Source organism: Xiphophorus maculatus, chromosome 2, assembly GCF_002775205.1.
Source record: "Xiphophorus maculatus strain JP 163 A chromosome 2, X_maculatus-5.0-male, whole genome shotgun sequence".
In the NCBI taxonomy this organism is placed as follows: domain Eukaryota; kingdom Metazoa; phylum Chordata; class Actinopteri; order Cyprinodontiformes; family Poeciliidae; genus Xiphophorus; species Xiphophorus maculatus.
In genome coordinates, this window is record NC_036444.1 from 31,384,598 (window position 1) to 31,406,304 (window position 21,707).

The window sequence follows — 21,707 nt, forward strand, 5'->3', positions numbered from 1 at the left end:
GGGCTTTATCTGAGACTACCACTACAATTTGGAAAAGGAAAGGATGGAGTAACCTCAGTCCTGACCTTATCCCCACTGAACAGTTGTGGTATCATCTTGGGTTTTGATAATCTTTGAATGTTACCCTTGTTTCCTATTTAATGTTACTCTAAATACTTCTATTAATGAACACCTTTTTTTGTTTTGAATTAATTTCAGGTTTGCTGTATGGAAAAGTATGTTGTCGATGAAAAGAGTCATGGAGGGATAGCAGTGTTAGAAACTATATTCTAAAGCCTTTCCTGCTTCCACATGACAATCCAGACCAAAAAAGGTAAAATGTGTTTTACGTCCCCAACATTTCATTAAAATTGCTTTTATTGGATGTGTTGTGTTCTTTTATATCACTATTCAAGGAAGTATAATAGTTCACTTTTAAATCATCCAGTATATTTCTAATTTCTAATTTTCTACATAAAACTTCTTAAGATGGCCTTCATTCTGTTCCAGATGTAAACACAACATAACCATAAACAGCTGTAAGACTGAACGCTATCTGCCTGAAAGACCTGAATGCTCTTCGACCGGAACAATTCATTTTACCTCAGTTAGCGGAACTATAAGGGTTGATGTCGTTTTCACGAGATTTAAACACCGACGGACAATATGCCCGTCCTTTCTCTTTGTTTAATACGTGAACATTAGGTTCATAACAACAGTGTATATTTTCTGTTCTGGGTTGATAACACTGTTCTACCCGGACTTCTCCCCCCAGTAGGTCCAGCCAGCTACTTAAAGTCTGGCGGAGTTGTTACAGGGACAGTTTACTGAGCAGCTCCGCTTCCGGCGGCTCTGCTCGGGTTCTGCTGTCGTCTCATCCAGGTGGAAGGTGGAGATGACCTGAGGTTATCTGTGGGTGAATCCCTCTTGAGGCGTCGATCTGCGCGTCTGCAGAGACATGTGTGATCCGGAGCAGAAGGACCTGTATGCTGTGCTGGGCGGCAGCCCGTCGGACTCCCTGCAGCAGCTCAGACACAGATACCAGCAGCTGGCTCTGAAGGTCAGGAAGCAGATTTACATCCTTCACTAACGTTTCTCTCCCAGCTATGTTTTTACACAAGATGAAGAAAAGACACTTTAGACAATGAACGTTGGAGCACATTTTGTCTACTAGATGAAAGCAGACTTACAGACACACACTGCAGTAACCTGAAGTTTTGTCAGTCAGGTTTCCCGGTTTTCATTTAGTGTCCAGCAGTTCTTTCAGCCCTTAACTACAAACCTGAGTTTGAGCCACAAAATCAAACATGCAACATCCAACCAAAGTGCATCTCCTATCTAACCTGTCAACAATTTTCTCTAGAATAACGAAATGAAACAAAAGGAGCCAATATTATTGATTTCATTGAACTATTGTGTTCAGCGGATCTTTAGCATGATTTATGAAAAGTGTTGAAGATGAAAACCAACTCTTGTGACCAACATCAAAATAGACACACCTCCGATTCAGACTTGCCAACTTAGAAAAATATTTAGCTTTGGTTGGCAGTGCACTAATTTGACGAATCATAGTTGTAACAATATTAGTGTGTGTAATATCACAGTCACAAAGTACTGCTTAGCCTCAATATTTAGTAGGACACAGCGCATCAATTGATTAATCAGTCAACTTTATTTTTACCATTTTGTAAATGTTGTTACAGTTAGTTGAATCAGTTTTCTTGCTGAACCTGGGAGGAGAGGGGAGTGGGGGGGGAGAGGGGAAGGGACTAAAACATGCAGGATGCCGGGCCTGGAGGACCGACTCTGGACACTCCTGTTCTAAATCATTCCTCTGCATCTCTGGCTGGATGCTCAGCCCGTCTCAAACATTCTGCAGCCCCTAACATGTTTTCTTCCAGCATTGTCTTAATTTTTGCTACATTAATCTATATTCCTATCAATTCTGATCAGCATTCTTGTTCATTCCCACAGCATAATGCTGCCACCATGGTTATTGTGTGTTCAGGGCAGTGTTAGTTTTCTTATATTTAAAGCGTTTTGCACGTCATTCAGAAACTTCGACTGTAGTTTCTACTGACATTGTTCTACTGACCAAAGCACATTCAGCTCTGCACTGACCCAGAGCAGAGCTGTGGATCAGCGCCTCCAGACTTACCCTGTGTTGGTTGGTCAGCTGGTGTTCCATCTTCTCTGTGTTCACATGGTGGATTGAACAGATGATGTTTGACATGTATGTTAAAATACAGTCCAGTATTCACTCGTTCATGGTGCTGTGAATTCACTGTTTTCTGATAAACGTCTGGTGCTGCCTCTGATGGTGATTTCAGTTGCATCAGACTTCCTACTTTACATTAATGCCTTCTACACATTTCTGCAGTGTCAAAGTGGGAAGCCATTTTTTGTTCTTACTTTCTACTTTGCTATTCATGGTAAATTTTAGTCAGAAATAATATCTTTTCCCTTTCTTCAAGAAGAGGTGAGCTAATAATGCTCTGCCAGTATTTTGTCACATGTCTTGAATCCTGACAAGAAAATTAACTGCATTGTTGGAAACGAGGGGCTAATGAGCGCTTCCTTTACCCAGCATTCCCTGTTGGTTTCTAGCTAGCTGTATCAACTCTTTACAGAACACAAAAAAAATCATTTTCCAAATATAAAGAATAATTTCTCATAAATGCTGGCTCATTAACTGCATCAAATAATAAGGCTCCTTAATTATATATATTATATGGTTTAATCACATCAGTGCTATTGAATAAATGTTATATTTTCTTATCTGTCTAAAGCTATCAAATTACTGTCTGGAGGTAGTTTTTATTTGTCAGGGAGCCTAATCTGTACACTTCATTCATAGGAATGAGGTGAACATATTGAAAAAATACACTTATGTTCAGATCCACAGTATAAAAATTTTATTTGACCAGCATTATTATTTTGAATCTTACCACTAAAAATCTGTAATTGCTTTTTTAGTGTTTGCACTGACATTTTAATAATGAAGTAAGCCACAAGCAAACATGAAATGTAACTGTTTTAAAGGGGATGCTGAGGGAAATCCAGGCTGAGTGTTCGGATTATCTGAATAAAGATTAAGCTTTTCAAGATGGCTGTTATTGTCTCTCAACCCAAAAGTTAAATTTTGAGTTTGAGTCAGGTATTAAAGTACCTGACCAAAATCTAAAAGGAACATTTGGTAGGATTCACCACAGGAAGTGGTACAGCAGGTCATTGTGTCAGGAGAAATACCTCAGTTAGAACAGGACACGAGTATTTACAGTTGGGTCAGGTACTGTTACTCAGAACCAACTCGGGTTTTAGCCCCCGTTGCCGTTTTGCCTGTTGATTGTTGTTGAGCCACCACTGTTTATGTGGCCCTGATGTCTCAGTGGTTTGTCTCTCTGGGTTCAGATTCAAATTGTGACTTTGTTGGAGAAGCTGGCTCCAACAAGGTCCTTTGTTTTTCAGGCAAAACCAAAGGAAGTCTGCTGGAAGATTATAAATATCAATGTTGATCCAGTTTTGATTGATTGGGCTCCTTCTTGAATCTGGTTCTATTTCTTTAGCATCACTCCGTCATTGTCAGTCATGATCTTATTATTATTATTATTATTATTTATTATTATTATTATTATGATTTCCTTGCATTGACTCAGGACTAACCAACACACAGAACTTGTTTTTCCATGTTTGCTCTGGTGTTGTTGTGACACCAAGACCAAACAGAATCTGTTGTTCCTTCCCATCTTTTTGTTGATATTTTTGACATATCTTGATTAGGGGTGCACCGATTTATCGGCCAGCCAATTTATTGGTGAGGATTTCTTTACTTTTGGGAGATCTGTGATTGGCTGATTCTTGCATGTTTTCCACCACTCTTATTTACCTCAGCAAAGGTCTAAAAATTAACCACTGCTGTGAGAGACATTTGTAGTTGACAGTAGTTACCCCACTGTTACCAACTCAGTAATTTCCTTGCTATATGTAGCAACATTTCAGACAAAGCAAATTGTATTGGTCAAAATTGGAATTGGTCAGCGATCAGCCAGAAAACTGCGATTCTGCTATTTCTGATACTTTGTTGACATGTTATTTGAGTTCATATCCCCACCTACTCATTCTCATTCCCTCACCAAAGTTACTGAAATCTGTAACAACATCTTTGAGGGTCTAAATACTAATGTGCGTGCGTTTGTGTGTGTGGGCGTGTGCGTGCGTGTGCAGTACCATCCAGACCGTCTTGGAGGTGAAAACTCTGCAGAGTCGAGTGTGAAAACATTTCTTGAAGTTGATGCAGCCTGGAAGATTCTTGGTGACCAAACCACAAGAAGAGAATATGACCTGCAGAGGCGAGGTGAGGCTGACCATTTCATTTCATATTGTTGCTACTTCAGCTTTTTTCTAGAGACACATCAGCCACATCTCATTCTGATTAGAGATATCCAGCTGCTTTTCAATATTTAATATTTTCATATTTGGCTGTGTTGCCATATTGCACCGCTGCTCTGCGTAAGCCCCTATTGTGGGTGTCGTTTCAAATCAGTGGGTTCATATTTAGCTAAGTGGTCTTTCTCTATGCTTGTTGGCATGTTGCTGGAAAATTTTTAAAAATAATATTGCAAGGTTACAAAATCAGCCAAACACAATGTAGAGAAGAAATCTTGTTACTTTCTCATGGTACATTCATGTGAAATAATTAGAACTTTTTTGATTTTAGCAAATGGCTGCAATGAAACAAAGAGTGAAACATTTAAAGGGGTCTGAATCCTCTCTGTAGCCACTGTAACTGTAGACACTGAGGAAATCAATGTGGATGTGTCTTCTTATTCAGTGTATGTAAACTTGTGGTTTATTATTAGGTAAAACTGTCTTTGGGCATTCCTCCAGCATGTCCTTGCATGTTGTATATCAGATGAGTGAATGGTGCTTCCTGCTCTCAGCTGTCTTCTTGAGGTCTTGATCAGATGTTTGAGCTCAGCTAGCAGACCTTCCTCAGATTTGCTAGAATAAGGTGTAAACTGTGGTTCTTATTGATATTTCTCTGGTCTACAATTCCAACCTCAGGTTTTATTGGTCCACTTCTCTAGTCCTCTGGTTTTACTGTTTTTATTTAATCTGTGCTTTCCTGCAGATTAAAAAGAGATCGTTCCAACTGGAATCCACCCAGTGACCAAACAATTTCCCTTTCCTTCTTTCTTTCAGTGTTTTCTTTGGTATTTCATATTTTGAGGCAGAAACTGACATTTTTAGAAACTGTGCAGTTGAAGAATCTTAAAATAAATCATGTTTGTGGTGTAAATAACCTCATGCCAAGTTAAATCAGTTACCATCCAGTGATTTTATCAAAAGCTCTAAACTTCAAATGTATTATTGCCATCTTTCAAATCTGTCATGATTTTAAGTATCTGCAGAGCATCTACAAAATATTCACAGCGCTTCAGTTTTTCTACATTGTGTTATATTACAACCTTATCTGTATTAAAATAATGTCTTTCCTAAGTTGTATACACAAATACCTTTTTATGACAATATGGAAAATATTTAATTTCTAATATTTGCTCCAACAGTTGTTCCCTTCTCACCAAGCTGTTTGCCTGTTGACCTGTCGGCCTGTGCAGCCTTGTCTGCAGTTCTGTCCCTGTCCTTGGACAGCTCTTTGGTCTTCCTCATGGTGGAGAAGGCGGAGTCTGACTGAATGTGTGGACAGGTGTCTCTTATTAAACGAGTTCAAACAGATGCAGGAGTGATAAAGGACAACAGCTTGACCTTTTATCTGTTAGAGATAAAATCCTTTAGTAGATGATCAAATACTTATTTCATGTAATAAAATGCTAACTATTGGTTCAAAATCATACAATGAGATTTTCATTGTTGGGATGATGGGTCATATATTTTCATTGAAGGGGTTTGAAAAAATTGAGTCTTAATATTTTACAGTAAACAAATACCCCCAGAGTCTTCCCAACCCCCTCCACTCCGCCGCCCCCCAAACCAGGGACTTTCCTGGTGAGACTCAACAGTGCTAATAATCTCACTACTGCTGCCCCTCATCATTGGTTCTAGTGCAAATTATCACTAGATTAGCAGCCATTTTTCTTCACTTAGTGCAGCACTAATTAAGACCTACACTAAATTTAGCATTAATTACTAGTGCTTCAAAGTATTTATCACCATCCAACGGTTCAGCTTGATAATCACTCTGTTCTCAACAGTGAATTGTTGTAAAAATGTGTGAACATCTGTCTTTTCATCCCAGCCTTCTTTTAATGTTGGCCGCCTCTCTGGTTCTACAAATGCAGTGCATCGAGAATTTAATAGACAGCATTTAACATTTTTACCAATTTATGGTAGAGCTTTATTCTAAAACTGATGACAGATTTTTCCCCTGAATATTCTTCTCACAAAACTTCACAATGATAAAGTGAAACAGTTTTTCAGGTTTTAACACATTTCTCACAAAGTAAAAAAATCACATTCATAAATGTCCCTTGCCCTTTGGTAGTAGAACACTGACCGTCCTTCAGATGCTTCTCCAACCTGATTTGAGTTCAGTTGTTGTAAATTGAGTTGATTACATGACATGAAATGTTTATTTATTGACTTATATGTTGCAAAAACAGACTAGAAAAACTAAAGCCTCCGGTTTGACCTGAACTTCAAGCATCAAACCTGAACAAAAATCACCTGGACTATATAATTGCAGCATGTAGCATGATGCTGCCACTCTGAAGCCTAGTGGTTTTCTGTTGCAGGAACTGGGAGACTGAGTAGAGGGTAAGAAGAAAGCAGCAGCTTGAGAGCGAACCTCACACTTATGTCATGATTGATCAATCATGACATAAGTCCCATGTATAATTCAGCCAACATGACAAATAGGTTGTCTAAATGTGGTCTAGTCAAAACCTGGACTTAAATCCAGCTGAACATCTAAACTAAGCATGTCACAGCCCATCCAGCCTGACTGAGCTTTAGGAGATCTGTAGAAAAGCCCAGCTGGGCGGCAGCAGCAGGTGATGCTGGGGAGAAACCGCTGCATTAAGCTCACCAATTCAAAGTCATTTAAAAGGTTTCTATCCAAGGAAGCTTCTTAAATCTATTTTTCTTTGTCAGACTGTTGCTACGATCAAACCCATTCTACGTGTTAATCACCGGCTTCTGTATAAATAAACACCAAATTTAAAAGGGATGATGTTCAGATTGAGCTCATTCAGTACCACTGGAATAAATCACGACTACTTTTCAGAATCAATTTGTGTCAAGTCCGCTTTGGTCTTGTCCCCATTGGCCCAGATGTGACCTTTAGCTTCTAGGACCAAGTGATCTGGATTTCTACTAGTACTGCTGCTACAGGAAAAATGTTAACCACACATCCTCTGTTAAATCTTCTGTTAAATCTTTAGCCTGTAGCTTGTTGCCTTTTAATACAGTATGGGCCACTTTGATGCTGGAACACCCATCCACTGACACTGGCCATTGTCATTTTTCTGTCTGAGAGAAGACAGAACAATGAAATGGTTTGGTCTCATCTAACTGCTGATGCCTGGTGTGTGTGTGATGATGTGTGTGTGTTTCTGTTAGTTCTACTACTGTTTCAATACTAAAGTCATGCTGTGATCCTTCTGCAGCACAGGAACTGAAACAGGACTGGACAGTAGATTCTACCGTCGACCTGGAGGACATGACATGGGAGGCAGGTAATGACACGTTACGTTAAAACCTTCTCTAGCAGGTCGGATGTGTTTTTTCATGTGTTTCTGCTTGAACAGTGGAATCTCTCCCAGACGGTTTTATGAGCTGATTCACATGTAAATGTGAAATAAACTCTGTTCAGGAAAGACTTTCTTAAAAAAAAAAGTGTAAAATTTTACATCCAAAAATGATGATGGAAACATAAAGTTCTGTCATTTAAAAGTGTAAAAATTCTAAAACCTTCTGATATATGCTAAATTGATATTATTTGTTTCCCTGAGATTGTTTCTTTGTTTTTCAAAGATCATCATTTTTTTGTCTGATCCTCGGTTTAAGAAAGCTTTAGGTTGTGCATGTGCCAACTGCTTCTATTTGTGCTGGTATGGCGAAATACACTCATCAGCCACTTTATTTGATACACCTGTTTGATTGCTTAATAGCACAAATAGTGAATCATCCAATCACAGTGCAGCAACACCAGGCATCATTTAGGAATCTAGAAAGGAAAAAACGGACTTTCTGAAGTTCAAAGCGATGATCAGAATGGGGATGAAGGAAGACTTAAGGGCTTTTGGATGGGGTATAGTTGCAGTCTGCTGATCTGCTATGATTCTTACACCCAACCATATCTGAGGTTTACAGAGATCCAGTGCAGCATTGGGCCTCGTTAATGTGGGGATCAGAGAGGAGTGTGCAGACTGCCTTCAAATAATAAGATAACTTTAATAAGCTTTTGAATTGGCAAAGCATTACGTTTGCCATTTTTTTACACATATTGTACATTACCTGAATTCCATCTCAGATTCCACAAAATATCAACTTGTGAAGCAGATGGGCTACAACAGCAGAACGACACATGAGCTACTAATACTGCTAATGAAGAAAAGCAAACTTTGTTCACACAGACTCACCAAAACTGGATTGGAGAAACATTGCTTGGTCTTGATTACAGTTTAAACATTCAATTGGTAGGATCAGGATTTGAGTCTAATTACTTTAAAGTCTCATTTAAAAAGGCAGGGTTAACAAACTCTGAGTAGAAGGCAGATACTCTGAATAAACCTACCCAGCTCTGTCATAATCAGGATTTTCAGTTTCAGAACAGGAGATATCAACAAGGTAACTCAATTCTGAATCAAGTTACCCCTGACCTAAGTTTGAGCGTGAGTCTATTAGAATCCCTCATCAAAGGAACACAGATGACTGCGATTCACCATGACAACGGGAGAAATAAAGATGCCTCAAAGTCCATATTTCTTGCCAATGGAGTTGGAAATTTTAATGATGATTAGGAGAATATCAAAACATGTGTACCAAAAAATACAAAAACAAAAGCACAGCAATACTGTTACTGCTGCATAATAAGCAAGAGTTAGATTTAGCAGATAATTAGCAATATTCTTAGCACTACACTTATTTAACATCCAAAAAAATGGACAGTTTTATTTGACTAAACAAAATATCAATATCTACTGTACCTTGGACACCCAAAAACATATGTATGAATTGTGTGTCAAAATGTGATACAAACAACATTTTTGCTTTCAGGGACGGCCACATTTGTCAGGCAGTGAGCTGCTCAGAAATGTTCAAGTCACAATCATCTACAATCTGACAGTGGGAAGACTCTTGCCTAAAAATCTTCATTATAAAATAAAATTTGCCTAAAACTAAGCTATTTGTCCCTGATACCAATAACATAAAAGAGAGAAAAATCAGTCGGACCTGCCGGGTGATTGAACCCCAGTGTCTCACCTGATAGGTGGAGAAACACACCACCCTACTAAGATTCACATCCACTTCTTCACACAGCATGGAGGTATGAGCTCAGGTTCTGCACACAGTGGTTGGCTGATTAATTTTGATAAGATGACAAATGTCTTGATTCTCTTTGATTCTCTATTTAGCTTATTTATCAGGTTTAGGTGATTTGATGAGTTGAGTATTTCAAAATAGCATTTTGCAGAGCGTTGTGGGTGTTTGTGTGTATTTATGTGCAGACAAAGTTCCATTGGTGCACTATGTACACGAAGTCATGTGATGCTACATGTGTAGTAACTGTTTAATTTTCAGTTCAGTTCTGAACTGTATGAATTGTTCAGGAACTGGTCCAGTTTTTATAATCTATAATGAGCTAAATTTCATTTGTGAATCAGTTGTTAGTGGTTGTTGTCACTGATCTTTTGCGTTGTTGTTTTAGATGGGTGTGAATGCAGCTACAGCTGCCGCTGTGGAGGAACATTCAGCGTCTCAAAGGAGGAGGTGCAGGAGGAGACACAGAGGAGGCTTCAGGAGCTTAATGAGCAGGAAATGCACCGAGGAGCGCAGAGCGGCGTGCTCGTCTGCTGCGATACCTGCTCACTCACTATTTATGTCACTTGGTCTCTAAATAAAAAGATGCATATGTCAAAATAAATGTTATTTTTTAAATGCAGAGTCCTAATTAAATGGTTCCCTTGTTCCTGAGTATATTAGTACAACTTGCACTGTTGGTGTGAGGATACACTTTTCCTACCTGTCAACACAAAGGTGAAATATCTTCTACTGCTGTGAGGGTTTCAGTCGTAGTTAACTTCTACCAGGGGTTTTAGTAATGTTATCAGGAGCAGTCAGACATTCAGCAGCAGTTAGGAACCCCACAGGAGTCTACCTGCGACCTGCTGCTCCCTCCGAGGCGCCTGCTACATGTACAGACTTGCCGTTAGCAGCCATGATGCTACTTAGTAAACCCAACGCTCAGCAGACAGACGCACAAAATAAACCAAAGACTGACAGAGGTTTGTAAATAAGCTCGTGTCTGCCTTCACATTTAAGATATCACTTTTTATTTTTTTACTCTATTTTACATTAAAGTACAAAATATGTTTTGCGTTACATTATATACATGAAAAAAGAACACAAAACCAAGAAAAAACAGGAAATATTGTGTTTTAATGAATGAATATTACTGTGTGTGTATGAGCAATAATGATGATATGAATGACTATTGTTATGTGGAGCAATTAAACAAGTAATGCGAATATTCATAAATCAATAAATTATGAGAGGCAGGTAAACATAAACACACGATGGATCAATTAATAGTTAAATTATTTCTAACTGGAGTTTGTCACATTGAATACAGGAACTACATGGGATGAGACTGGAAGATGCATGGAGAAAAAAAAAGAAGAGAAGGGCAAAAACCCGGAAGAATACATGTAGCAAACCCCCCAAATGAAGAAATTTGGCTTTACTGATGAACAGCCTTAATCTGGGGTTAATTACAATACATAAATTATGTTATAATATAAGAGAGGATCACATAAAATCTATTACATAAATGCTATATTCTATTGAAATGGGTTCATTGAATACATTTTTCCAATGTGTCAGACTGATGGCGGTCTTTGTTTAGCATTTGTAACATGAATAATGTTGGTGGTGTCTCTTTATGAAGACGTGGTTATAATGGGATGAAGCAGCCAAACCTGCTTGGGTTGTGTCGTGGATTTTGTGAAGTATTTTACATTGAATGAACTGAAGATTAAAATTTTTTGTCATATATGAGATATTATTGCAAATTTTAATTCCGAAGTGATAATCTGGGTTTATATTCAGATCTAATTGCCATCTTGAAGTAGATATGGATATTGTTGAATCAATCTTGTTTAACATTCTGTATATCAGCTGAATTTTCTTTCTAGATGCAATTTTAAATAGTTCAGTAAATTGTCCTTTAGGTTCTACGAGTTGTTCCAGGTCATATTTACTTTGAAGATATTCTAAGAAATGAGCATCATCAAGTGTATATCGTTTAGTTGATTCTGAAAATAAAAGGAGTTTATTATCCAAAGATATTTTCAAAATGTGTAATGCCTTTAGAGATCCATGAGCTAAAAAAAGAGGATTTTTTATTTATTGTGAGAAACAGATTATTCCGAAGTGGTGTGTATATTGAGGTGGTGAAATTTAAATTAATAATATTATTAAATTTCCACCACACTGATAGAGTGGCCTCAATGGTTCGGAATTTAAAGTATTTATCAAACTTTTGGTCTTCCAAAAGTGATAGATTAAGGCGCCATCTACTGAAAAACTTGGCAGGTTGTTTTTTTTTTACATTCCAAAAGATAGATATGGGTGCATGATCACTAATCACAATCAGTATATATTGTTTTTTATTATATTTCCCCATTAGGAACATATCAATACATGGATATGAATGATGAACAGAATTCTTTGGAGAATGAATGTAGTAATCTCCAACTACCACTAAGATCGAATTCACTCATATATTGTTTAATTCCTCTGATGATTTCTGGGTGGATCTGATTTTGTCTTCTTATCAAGGAATAGGTTTAATATTGTATTAAAGTCCCCAAATATTATTATTTTGGGAGTCTGAAAATTCTGAAAGTATTGTAAAAAAAAATAGAAAAAAAATAAAAAATAATAATGATCATAATAATGTGCTATCTGTAGTTGAACCATAAACATTGGCTATTGTTAGTGTCTCTGTGCACAGAAATATTAATTATTATAAACTGACCTTCAGGATCCACAGTAGTTTTATGATGTATTATTTGTATATTTTTTATCAATCAAAATGCATAGTCTTTTTTGTCTTCAGTTATAGTTTGAATAAAATACTTAATTATATTGGGTTGTTCATTGTAGTCAGTTGAAAATTATAATTCTATCTTTTTGATGCAAAAAATCCCCAACATATTTTTATTCACTCAGCTGTTGAGTACTGCTGGTATAAACTACACAAAACGTCCTGCCTCAGTCTGGACTTTGAGTGCAGTCTGTGCGCCCTGATGGCTGTAGATCATTATCCTCACAGAGCTGCTCAGAAGGTGCTTGGAGTTTGGTTTTCTGGTTCATATGTTAGGTGGAGATGCAGAAGACCTGCTAAGTTTCCCCTCAGGTGCTGTGGGCTTAATCATGCACGCTTTAATGGGGAATTCACACCTTTTAGTATAAAAGCCAGCTTTCTCTTGTCACAGTGCAGGTTAGTACCAAAATCTATTAAATATCTATTGCTGTTGTTGTTGTCATACTACAAACTGAAATCCAAGATGATAGCATGTTGTTTTGCGCCCACATAAATGGAGCTGTCAATGCTAAGCAGTCATAACCCAGAAGTTCAGAACCGATGACCTAAATGGCAGAGCTATTCTCCTCTCAGCAGGGCTCCTGACACACAAAGGATAAAGACTGATAATGACTTTGCTCTCCCTGATCACAACCTGCAAAGGTTACAGCTGACAGGAGCTCTGTGTGAAGATCACCTCTTATCCATCCATCCATCCATTCGTCACACTCTACTTGAAAAGTAAGGAAGAGGGCAGAGAAAATTGTCATTTAATAGAAAGAAGGCGCTAAGGTGTGGTGTTGTTCACTAATTATGGTTCCCTAGAATGTTATCACCAATAGGGACTGATTCATAGACGATTATCTACTGTCATAAAAAGAGAGGATGGGTCAGGGAGGTGTGTGAGTGTGTGTGCGTGGGCGTGTGTGTGTGTTGGGGTGGGGGATGGTGGCTGACAGCTGATGTTTAATTAAAGGGTTGAAAGAATATTGACGTGACAGACACAGACACATGCTGGGCACAAAATCACTTTCACCAACCCACGACCTACAATTAGGGCGCTTTAGATCACTTTCCACCAAGTAACGACACAAAGGCAGCCGTTTACACAAAGCCCTCAGCTGCATGTGACGTCATTATCTAACACCTGAACGTGTTCAGAGCCATCTCTGCAGAGTCCGACCACACCTCTTCTTTGTGAAGCACTTCCAACTTTCTGTTCATCACCTGCTCCATTAGACTGAACACAGTTTTCAAAAGATTACAATATCAATGAAAAGTTCATTAATTTGAGTAACTCAATTTAACTCAAATTCATTAATGAGTCAAATCCAGAGTCATATGCCTTACCCAGTTGTTGATATATTGTATGTGTTTAGTTCCTGTCAGCTTTGATGATTGTGGATAATAGTGAATGAAACCCAAATCTCAGGTCCAAGAGCAATGACTGAGAAAACGACTAACACTCGGAAAAACCTGCAGAAAATGCCTGTTCACAGAACACTGTGTCCAAATACGTTGAGGGAAAATTTAAGAGAGAAAAAAACTGCTGTAGAAAATTTTGGATAATCAACAGGCTTGTGAAAGCACAATCCATTCAAAAGCCTGGGGAATATTGATAAGAGGAATACAGTTTGTAAGTGTAGTGCTTTCAGTATCTAAGGCTAGATTTAGTGCTTTGGGTTCTGTTTATTTAATATTGTACCCTAAGAACACTGGTTTCATTTTATTTACCAATAATGACCATTTGTTGATTTTTTTTTTTTTTAGAAATGTTTTCACATAGTTCACTTCATGTCTTACCCACCAATAATGAGAGTTTGTAAAATTAAAGTATTCATTCACCAAACATCAAAACTAAAGTAGTCCACACATGAAATCTCAGAATATGCACTTGAAATATTTTACTCTGTGTGTAATGAATATCTAATGACTTGCAGGCCTGCAAGTCATTTGCAGGGCTTGTTGTTTGCCTCATAGATTCCACATGTGTGCACTTTGTATTAAATTTAATCGATTTTTTAGAAGCTTTTATCCAAAGCCTCTTAAAGGATAGCCTATTCTTTACAGGATAAATCCAATATTAAACGAAGCAAGTCTGTAAAAGGCTTTAAATTAAAGTTCTGAGCTTTTAAACAGATATTCATGGTTAGATCTGCATTGTAACTTTTGTCTTGATGGATTTATTGCACAAAGCAACCAGAGCTTCAGAGCTTTAGAGGTCATTAAGGAATCTCTAACTAGACTCATCAGGTTATCCAAGAAACAAAAAAGTATTACTCTGCATAGACAGTTTTACGGTAATTGGCCTTGCTGATCTTGGAGCTTTTCTGATGAGTATTCAAAGTCAGAAAAAGTGACCTGTAAACCACTACTAGAACCCAGTTTAAATAAATGGAATCTGCATATTGAAATGAAGGTAGAACTTTCTGAATCTCTTTGCTCAATTTTGTGACACTGTAATTTGCCTTTTTTTAATCAGTTTGAGCAATTGTCTGTGATTATGTGTTTTATTGACTAGAATTTGTTTTGTCGCAAAGCACTATTTCACAGCTGATGTTTAATTAAAGGGTTGGATGGATGGATGGATGGATGGATGGATGGATGGATGGATGGATGGATGGATGGATGGATGGATGGATGGATGGATGGACAAATGTCATAATTTTTTCCCTAATCAATAAGGTGTGTCAAGCTGTTACCAAATAATGGTTTTGTGTGTGAAAGTATGCGTGTGTTCGCACATGTACATGGGAAATTATTTTGACATGTCAGTTGCTATAGAAACCTCAAACTGGGTGCACCTGCCTTAAATTTATCTATTTTCTTTGAAGAAACACACATTTTCAGATGTGTGTATGCGAGGGCGGGGGGTGTTTGGCAGGCTGGAACATGGCAGTACCTCTTGGGGGTTTTTGTGTCAGTTTGGTTCCCAAGAGCCCAGAGGAACAACAACTGTACTCACCAGTTAAATGATGACAAAGCACTGTCTGGTAAGATGTGTGCGTGTGTGTGTGTGTGGTCTTGTATTTGAAATACTGATAGGACCATTTTTCCAACAAACACTACATTGCGGGGACCAACTGCTCCTTATGGGGCCCAAAGACCAGGCCCCATAAGAAGAGGTGGTGTTTTTGGGTTAGGCGTTAGGTTTAGGACTAAGGTGTGAACTGAGATTAGGTTAGGCTTAGGTTTAAGTATGTAACGGTTACATTGTTGGGTATTTTAGGGTATTTTAGGAATGAATGAAAAATGAATGGAAGTTGATGCAGAGTTCCTTTCAAGTTAAAAAAAGACCTAGCCTACTTGTCTGTGTGTGTTTAGGATATAAACACAATTCAACTGCTAAAGTTCAACCTATTTCCATAATTTAAAACTTTTGTTTGTGAGATAACATTTTCTGAGATTCTGTTGTGGTACATCTATTCATCTCTTGATCGTGTTTTTTGCCTACATTGTTTCTAAATGCAGTGGATTGAACTGGATGCAAGTTACAGAATCGATGTGCTAAAAATAAAACCTCTGACGCCTGCAGACGCCGCAAAGCTGCGTGTGGGAGTTGCGCCAAGCGAAGAGAGGTGATCCGAGCTGGCTGCAAGTTGTTAATTATTTTAGTAGCCTAATTGTAAATAGTTTAAATAGTCAGAATAATGCATTCTTGCCTGCATTCTGAAGGCAACATGTGCAGTAGAGTGGCTGCTGATGGAATGTGACGTCGACTGATAATCCCTCTATACATCCCTATGATTCAACTGAGTTTTTCAAAATATGTTCTATAAATGATTAAATGAATGAGCTGAGTATTCCAAAGTAGAGAAGCTTTCTGAAATGATCAGTGATGACAAAAGGTCTGTAGGTGACAGTGCTATAGTGTGCAGGGCTTTATTGAGACGCCTACTCATCAGAAGCCCTGCCACAGCCCTTTGTTAGAGGTCAGTCTTTTAAGTATCCAGGGTGGGCTGGATGTCTTCATCACCTTTCTGTGTGGTGTCATAAGGTCTGCAGTGAAAGCCTCTTACTGGACCTCCCTCCCTCAGTTAGGGTTAATCACAGTCACAACAACAGTTGCATTGGTCTTCTACATGCTCTACAATTGCTTATTGTTTGGTGTCCATAGAGCTGGCAAACCTCCAGAGCCTCTTATGATGCCAAATAAGCCTGTCAGGCACCTGCAGTCTGACCATTAATATAGCCACTCAACAGAGCTCTTCAGCTTCAGTTTCCCAATTTATCAAGCAATTGGTACTTAAGTTGGGAAAGAACACTTCCTGTCCTTTTACAGCAGCAAGACTCAAAGTACAAAGACCATGTTGCCATAATGTCCTGAATTTTATGTTTGCGGGACGATAAAGGCGTTTTTACTTTTGAAACTACCTTTTTCAGGTACAGCATCTTTCAAAAGTATAGATACCCCTTGGCTTTTTCTCACTTTGTCACATTACCTGGCCAAACTGATCTCTTTTTTTCCAACAGGGCTTTTAATATATGCACCAACATAAACTAGTCCATAATTGTGAAGTGAAGATGATACAAAATTTTATTTTTGTTAATAATGAAATCTAAAACAAGTGGAAAATGTGCTCTGTTCATATGAGACCAAAATAGAATCTTTTGGCCAAAATGCAAAAAAGTAAAGAGTAAAAAATGCACATCAGCCTGAACCCACATGATACTGTGGGGGAAGCCTTACATCCAGCAAAACCCGAGACTTGGTAAAGACCAAGAACATAACACCAAAACAAGGTGAAACAATTTTTACAAAATCAAACCGGTGAGAGACCATTTCAAGACTACAGCTGCATTCCTGATAGTTATTGCTCTGAAAGATTAAGGAGAATCTGTCTGTGGCAATTCATCAGCAAGCAGCTACAAACGCGCTTCAATGGCTGCATCGGTGCGTTAAACTATGCTGGACTGTCTTAACGTCAAGGAGAAGCCAAATCTGGTCTGCATTTGGTTTCTGGAGACCAGGACTACGACCGGGCTCAAGCACCACAGAACCAGTATCAGGAAAAATTGATACAAATTAATCATCATTTTGTGGCTACTATGTATCAATTCCCCTCTTCACATATACTGTATGTAAAATTCATTAAAGTTTGATGAACTACGACATTTCAGGAGTATGAATGCTTTTGCAAGGCTTTGAATATTTTAGTTTTCAGTGTTCTCCATCATGTTAAAATAGATTGATTTGTGTCGTTCCATTTTTTTAATGTTTTTAATGCATTGTGATATGTCTTCTTTTTTGATTGTTTGAGCTGATAAATTACATTTTATAGAAAAATAGCAAAATAAACACACAGAGATATGATATGTTAAAGGCTTCAACTCAGTCTGTTTCTGTGTGCATGTTGATGAGTATTGGATGGTACATATTGGTTGGCATATTTCGAAAGAAGCTACAGTTGCTGTTTAATCAGAATTTTTGAACATGATTTTCTCTTAAAATGACTTGCTCTGATTGGCTATATCTCTCTGGAAATAGAGATGTAAATCCCAACGAGATTTTTGAGTAAATAAAAAACATAAAATTAGTTTATTATAGAGGGAGCAGCAGTGGTAGTTTCTGATATTGGTGGCATGGGCAACTGCCCAGAGTGGCATTTTGTGGAGGACGCAACCCCACCCCACTCCGCCAATTGATCTCCAGTCCATCAATCGCTAACCAGGCCCCAGAAGGGGGGAGGGTGCCGGCGGGGTGGTTCGCCCAGGGCGCCAAACAGGCTAGGACCGCCTCTGGGGAACAGGGTCAGTGAGACATATGATAATACATATTAAGCTGATCAGTGAGGACTAGACACACAGTACTTATGCTGTACAGGTCAGTATAAATTCTGCACATTGATGACTGATGTACTGATTGACCTCAGCCCACTTTTCAATTCATCCCTGCAGAGAATAAGCTCATCATTAGGAATTTTGTTAATCTTTCACCTCCTGCATTTTTCCTCATCCTGCATGAATCACATATAGTCACCAAAGTTCCAAAATAAATGATTTGGTGGTTTATAATCTTTTTTGCACATCCTCTTCTGCTGGATAAATATCCCTCCATTTTGTTAATGAAGGTTCCATCATAATAATGAAGGCTTAAGTCTTATTGTGGTGGCTTTTGATCTGTATTAGTGATTGTGTGAGTGTGTGTTTATATTTCTGCACGATTGTAAGTTTCTACTTGCAGCTAAGACTTTCACAACTTCCCTCCGAAAAGCATTAAAATTGAAGAAACAGTAGAGATCAATGCAGAGGTTATTTGCAATGATCTCTGCAGAAATGTAAGAATTCTGTTTTGGTCCAAAGACTGGAACTCTCACCCGATTTCAGGGGGAGCATTAAAGATTATAGGAATAATATGGACAACAAAAAGTTAAACAGGCAACTTTGTCTTAAATGAAGCTTAGTCCAAGTGTTTGTCTGTTTGAAGGCAGTAAACAGAGGCACACTTTATTTGAGGTAAATCTTTACGCATCTGTCAGTCACAAGATGTCCAGAGCCAGTCAAAATGGGCATTGCTGACACCCATTTTGTTTGCTAAGTCAGCGTTAAACTCCCATCGTTATAAGTCAACCTGAACTCTTAACTGAGAATCCCAACTGGAATTCTTTCCATTCTGTCATTCAGTCATCCAGACCCTCAGCAAACTGGCCCCAAAGCACAGTGGGCTTCAGGTAGACAATCTCAGCTGGTGAATGCTCTCATAGGTCTGCTCTGAGGGTATATTTAGATCTGCTGCTGCTGCATTCAGATGAACTGAGCCGTATTAAGGTCTAGTGATCGAGCGCTGAAGCTGTATTGAGAATCACTGAGGTTGAATTGAGATGTTTTGAGCCATATTTAGATTGTACTGAAGCCGTATTGAAGCTGTATTGAGATGTATTAGAGCACAGCTAATTGAAGCTGAGCACCAAAGAATGTCATGCTTTGTAGCAAGACCAAATTGTCCATGCTGCTGCTGCACAGCATTGTGGTCTGAAGGGATCCTCCGTGCTATTGTGCTGTAAGGAGATTGTCCACAGTGGAGAGTAAGAAGAGGAGAAAGGCTATGAAGAGACGGAGCACTCGAACTGTCAGAGGTGATGTAATTCTGTTTGGCTGTGTGTTCTCTGTCTGAGCTCTCTGCCCCAATAGGAGAACAGGTCTAGGATTAAATGTGTTCAGTGTGTGGCCCAGATCAGCCTTTCTATTTGATACGTGGATCAGTTTGACCTCTGCATTTGATGTTCAGAAAAGCCAAGCCTCTTTTTGTTCCAATAGAAAACCTCTAATAGAAAAGGCAACACTCTGGTTAATGTTCAGCTTTTTAATTATTCAACAGTCAGGATGAATGTGACATATTATCTTTGAGCTGTCAGGAGTGATTCCCTGAAACCATTTCAGTTGAAAAATACTTTTATCACCTGAAGGGAAATTAAATGTTGATATAACTCATCAGTTACACCTCTTTTGCAGATGTAACTCTTTTATATAAGTTACATCTATAAAACTCATATAAAAGTTTTATAAATGTAATTCATATATAAAAGATCTGTAGCAGTCAGTATTACAGCAATACTAAAGAAGATTCTGACTGATGTGTATGGAAGTATAATAATGTGCGAAAGTATTTGTGTCTAGCTGTCTAATAACTGAGAAAAATCCTGTAAGGGTTTCATGATTGTAGATCTTTTTTCAGTCTTTAATGGATGCAAAACAATAGTCACACAAGTCCAGACTCTCAAGTACAAGAACACAAATTATTTTAGTCAAACTTAAAAAAAACAAAAACATATTGCTATCATTGTTGGGCCCGATACCTTTAACAACTATTCATACTCATACTTGTAAAAGCAACCCGATACTTCAAACTAATTCCACTTGTGTTCCTGATTTTCCTCCTGGCTGGACAGCAAGTTATTTGCTAACCATTCAAAGAAAAAAAAGAGAGGAAGAGTTCTTGTAGGAACTATCTATCACAGGACATTTCTGTGTTAAGCTTCACAACTGACATGTGGATGAACAGCGGCAGTCTACAGTGTTGTAGTACTAGAGACCGGTCTTGGTCTCGGACCAGTCAAGACCACAACTGTGGAAATATCACTAAACGTACAGCATACTGTCCAGTTTATTTGTTAACATGTTTGTTTTCACTGGATGCAAAATGCACCGATTAAAATCCAAGCAATAACCTGACTTACCAATTCCGTGTTTCTGTTACACTCCCCACCTTTCACTCGCACGCGGCGCTCCAAGACATGCGCAGTGGTTTTCTTTGAGCGGCAGAAGATGTCTGTCTAATCGTCAGTAATTAGAGAAAAAGCTGCTGACAGGAAAATAATGAAATTGTATTTTAGTCTCAGTTTAGAAAGTTGAGGTCAGAACTTCTCATCCAAAGTTGTTTAAAAATACCAAAGCAGTAATATCAGTTGACCATTAATCTTACTGCTAAAAGCTGAAATACATGAATGGTACATCATGTGGAGGCTCTATACACAACATAGACACAATTATGTTTGTTGTAATTGTGTGCATATCTTTTTTGGATCAGTACAACTGACAGGACATCAATTGTCAGCCATCTTGTTCAGACCATAGGCCATCACTAATCATGCTCATAATGCTCTTTGATGTTTAGAGTTCCTGTGATGCCGTGTGTTGCAGACAGTAATTGATAGGTGCTGACAAGATGTGGACTCTGTCAGATGTAATAAAATGAAACTTCTCAAAGTGAAGCATCAGGTTATCTGTCTCGGAAGCCCTCCCTTTTCTGTCTGTGTCAGCCATCAGCTCCTCTTTTTCTCTTTTTTTTTCAGGCTTTTGTTAGGGAAATGAGGAGAGATTGACCCCACTCTCATTTCATTGCCACCCGCTGCCCGCTGGGAGAAAAAAAATGACAAGCTGAAGGATTCAATGAGACAAAGATATTTTTTTAACATTGAAAATACTTCCAAATGAATTTGCATTATATTAAATCTATGTGCAACATTAAAGTATGACGAGAAATTCAGGCACAGAGTACCAGTCTCTGAACAATTGCCTAGTTCCTGGTGAAAGTATGACATTTCTGTTCTAGTTACATTGTACTGTGTTCTTGTTAGCCTTATTATGCTAAACTGCTAATGTTTTATTGCAATGAATGCACTCAATTGCATCACATCACTGACTTTACAGAAACTCTCTTATATTGAGCATGTTTGTAGTGAGAGGAACAACTCGCTTTTACTAAGAAGGAAGCTTCAGCTAAACATAGCTAAGTATGAGGTGCCATCTGCATACAAGCAAAAATCTCAAGACCACAAATCTAGGAGTACTTTATGTTTAAAAGGAAAAAAGTGAAGCATTAATGGCAGCTGTAGCACCTTTAGTGGTTTCATCTAAGAGGGAAACTCAGCTGAGATCATATAAGATCTGAGTATGTACTGAACAACACAGAGAACCTATGGTTCTGTAGGTACGCCTGTGTTTCTGTTGCTATTCTTTA

The 21,707-nt window shown here is 38.3% G+C and overlaps 1 protein-coding gene across 2 annotated transcripts; it reads left to right on the forward strand.

The window, feature by feature from the left end:
- The first annotated feature begins 609 nt into the window (after positions 1–609).
- dnajc24 (DnaJ heat shock protein family (Hsp40) member C24) lies at positions 610–11,498 on the forward strand. Of its 2 annotated transcripts, none has more exons than XM_023326554.1 (4): positions 610–1,039; positions 4,204–4,333; positions 7,605–7,669; positions 9,869–11,498. In XM_023326554.1, the coding sequence occupies exons 1-4, from the start codon at positions 938–940 to the stop codon at positions 10,055–10,057; spliced, it is 486 nt and encodes a 161-aa protein (XP_023182322.1). In that variant the 5' UTR covers positions 610–937; the 3' UTR covers positions 10,058–11,498. The 2 variants fall into 2 exon arrangements, with proteins under 2 accessions (XP_023182322.1, XP_005810179.1); XM_005810122.2 differs by having other exon boundaries at positions 614–1,039; positions 7,605–7,673; positions 9,869–10,098.
- The last annotated feature ends 10,209 nt before the right edge of the window (positions 11,499–21,707 follow it).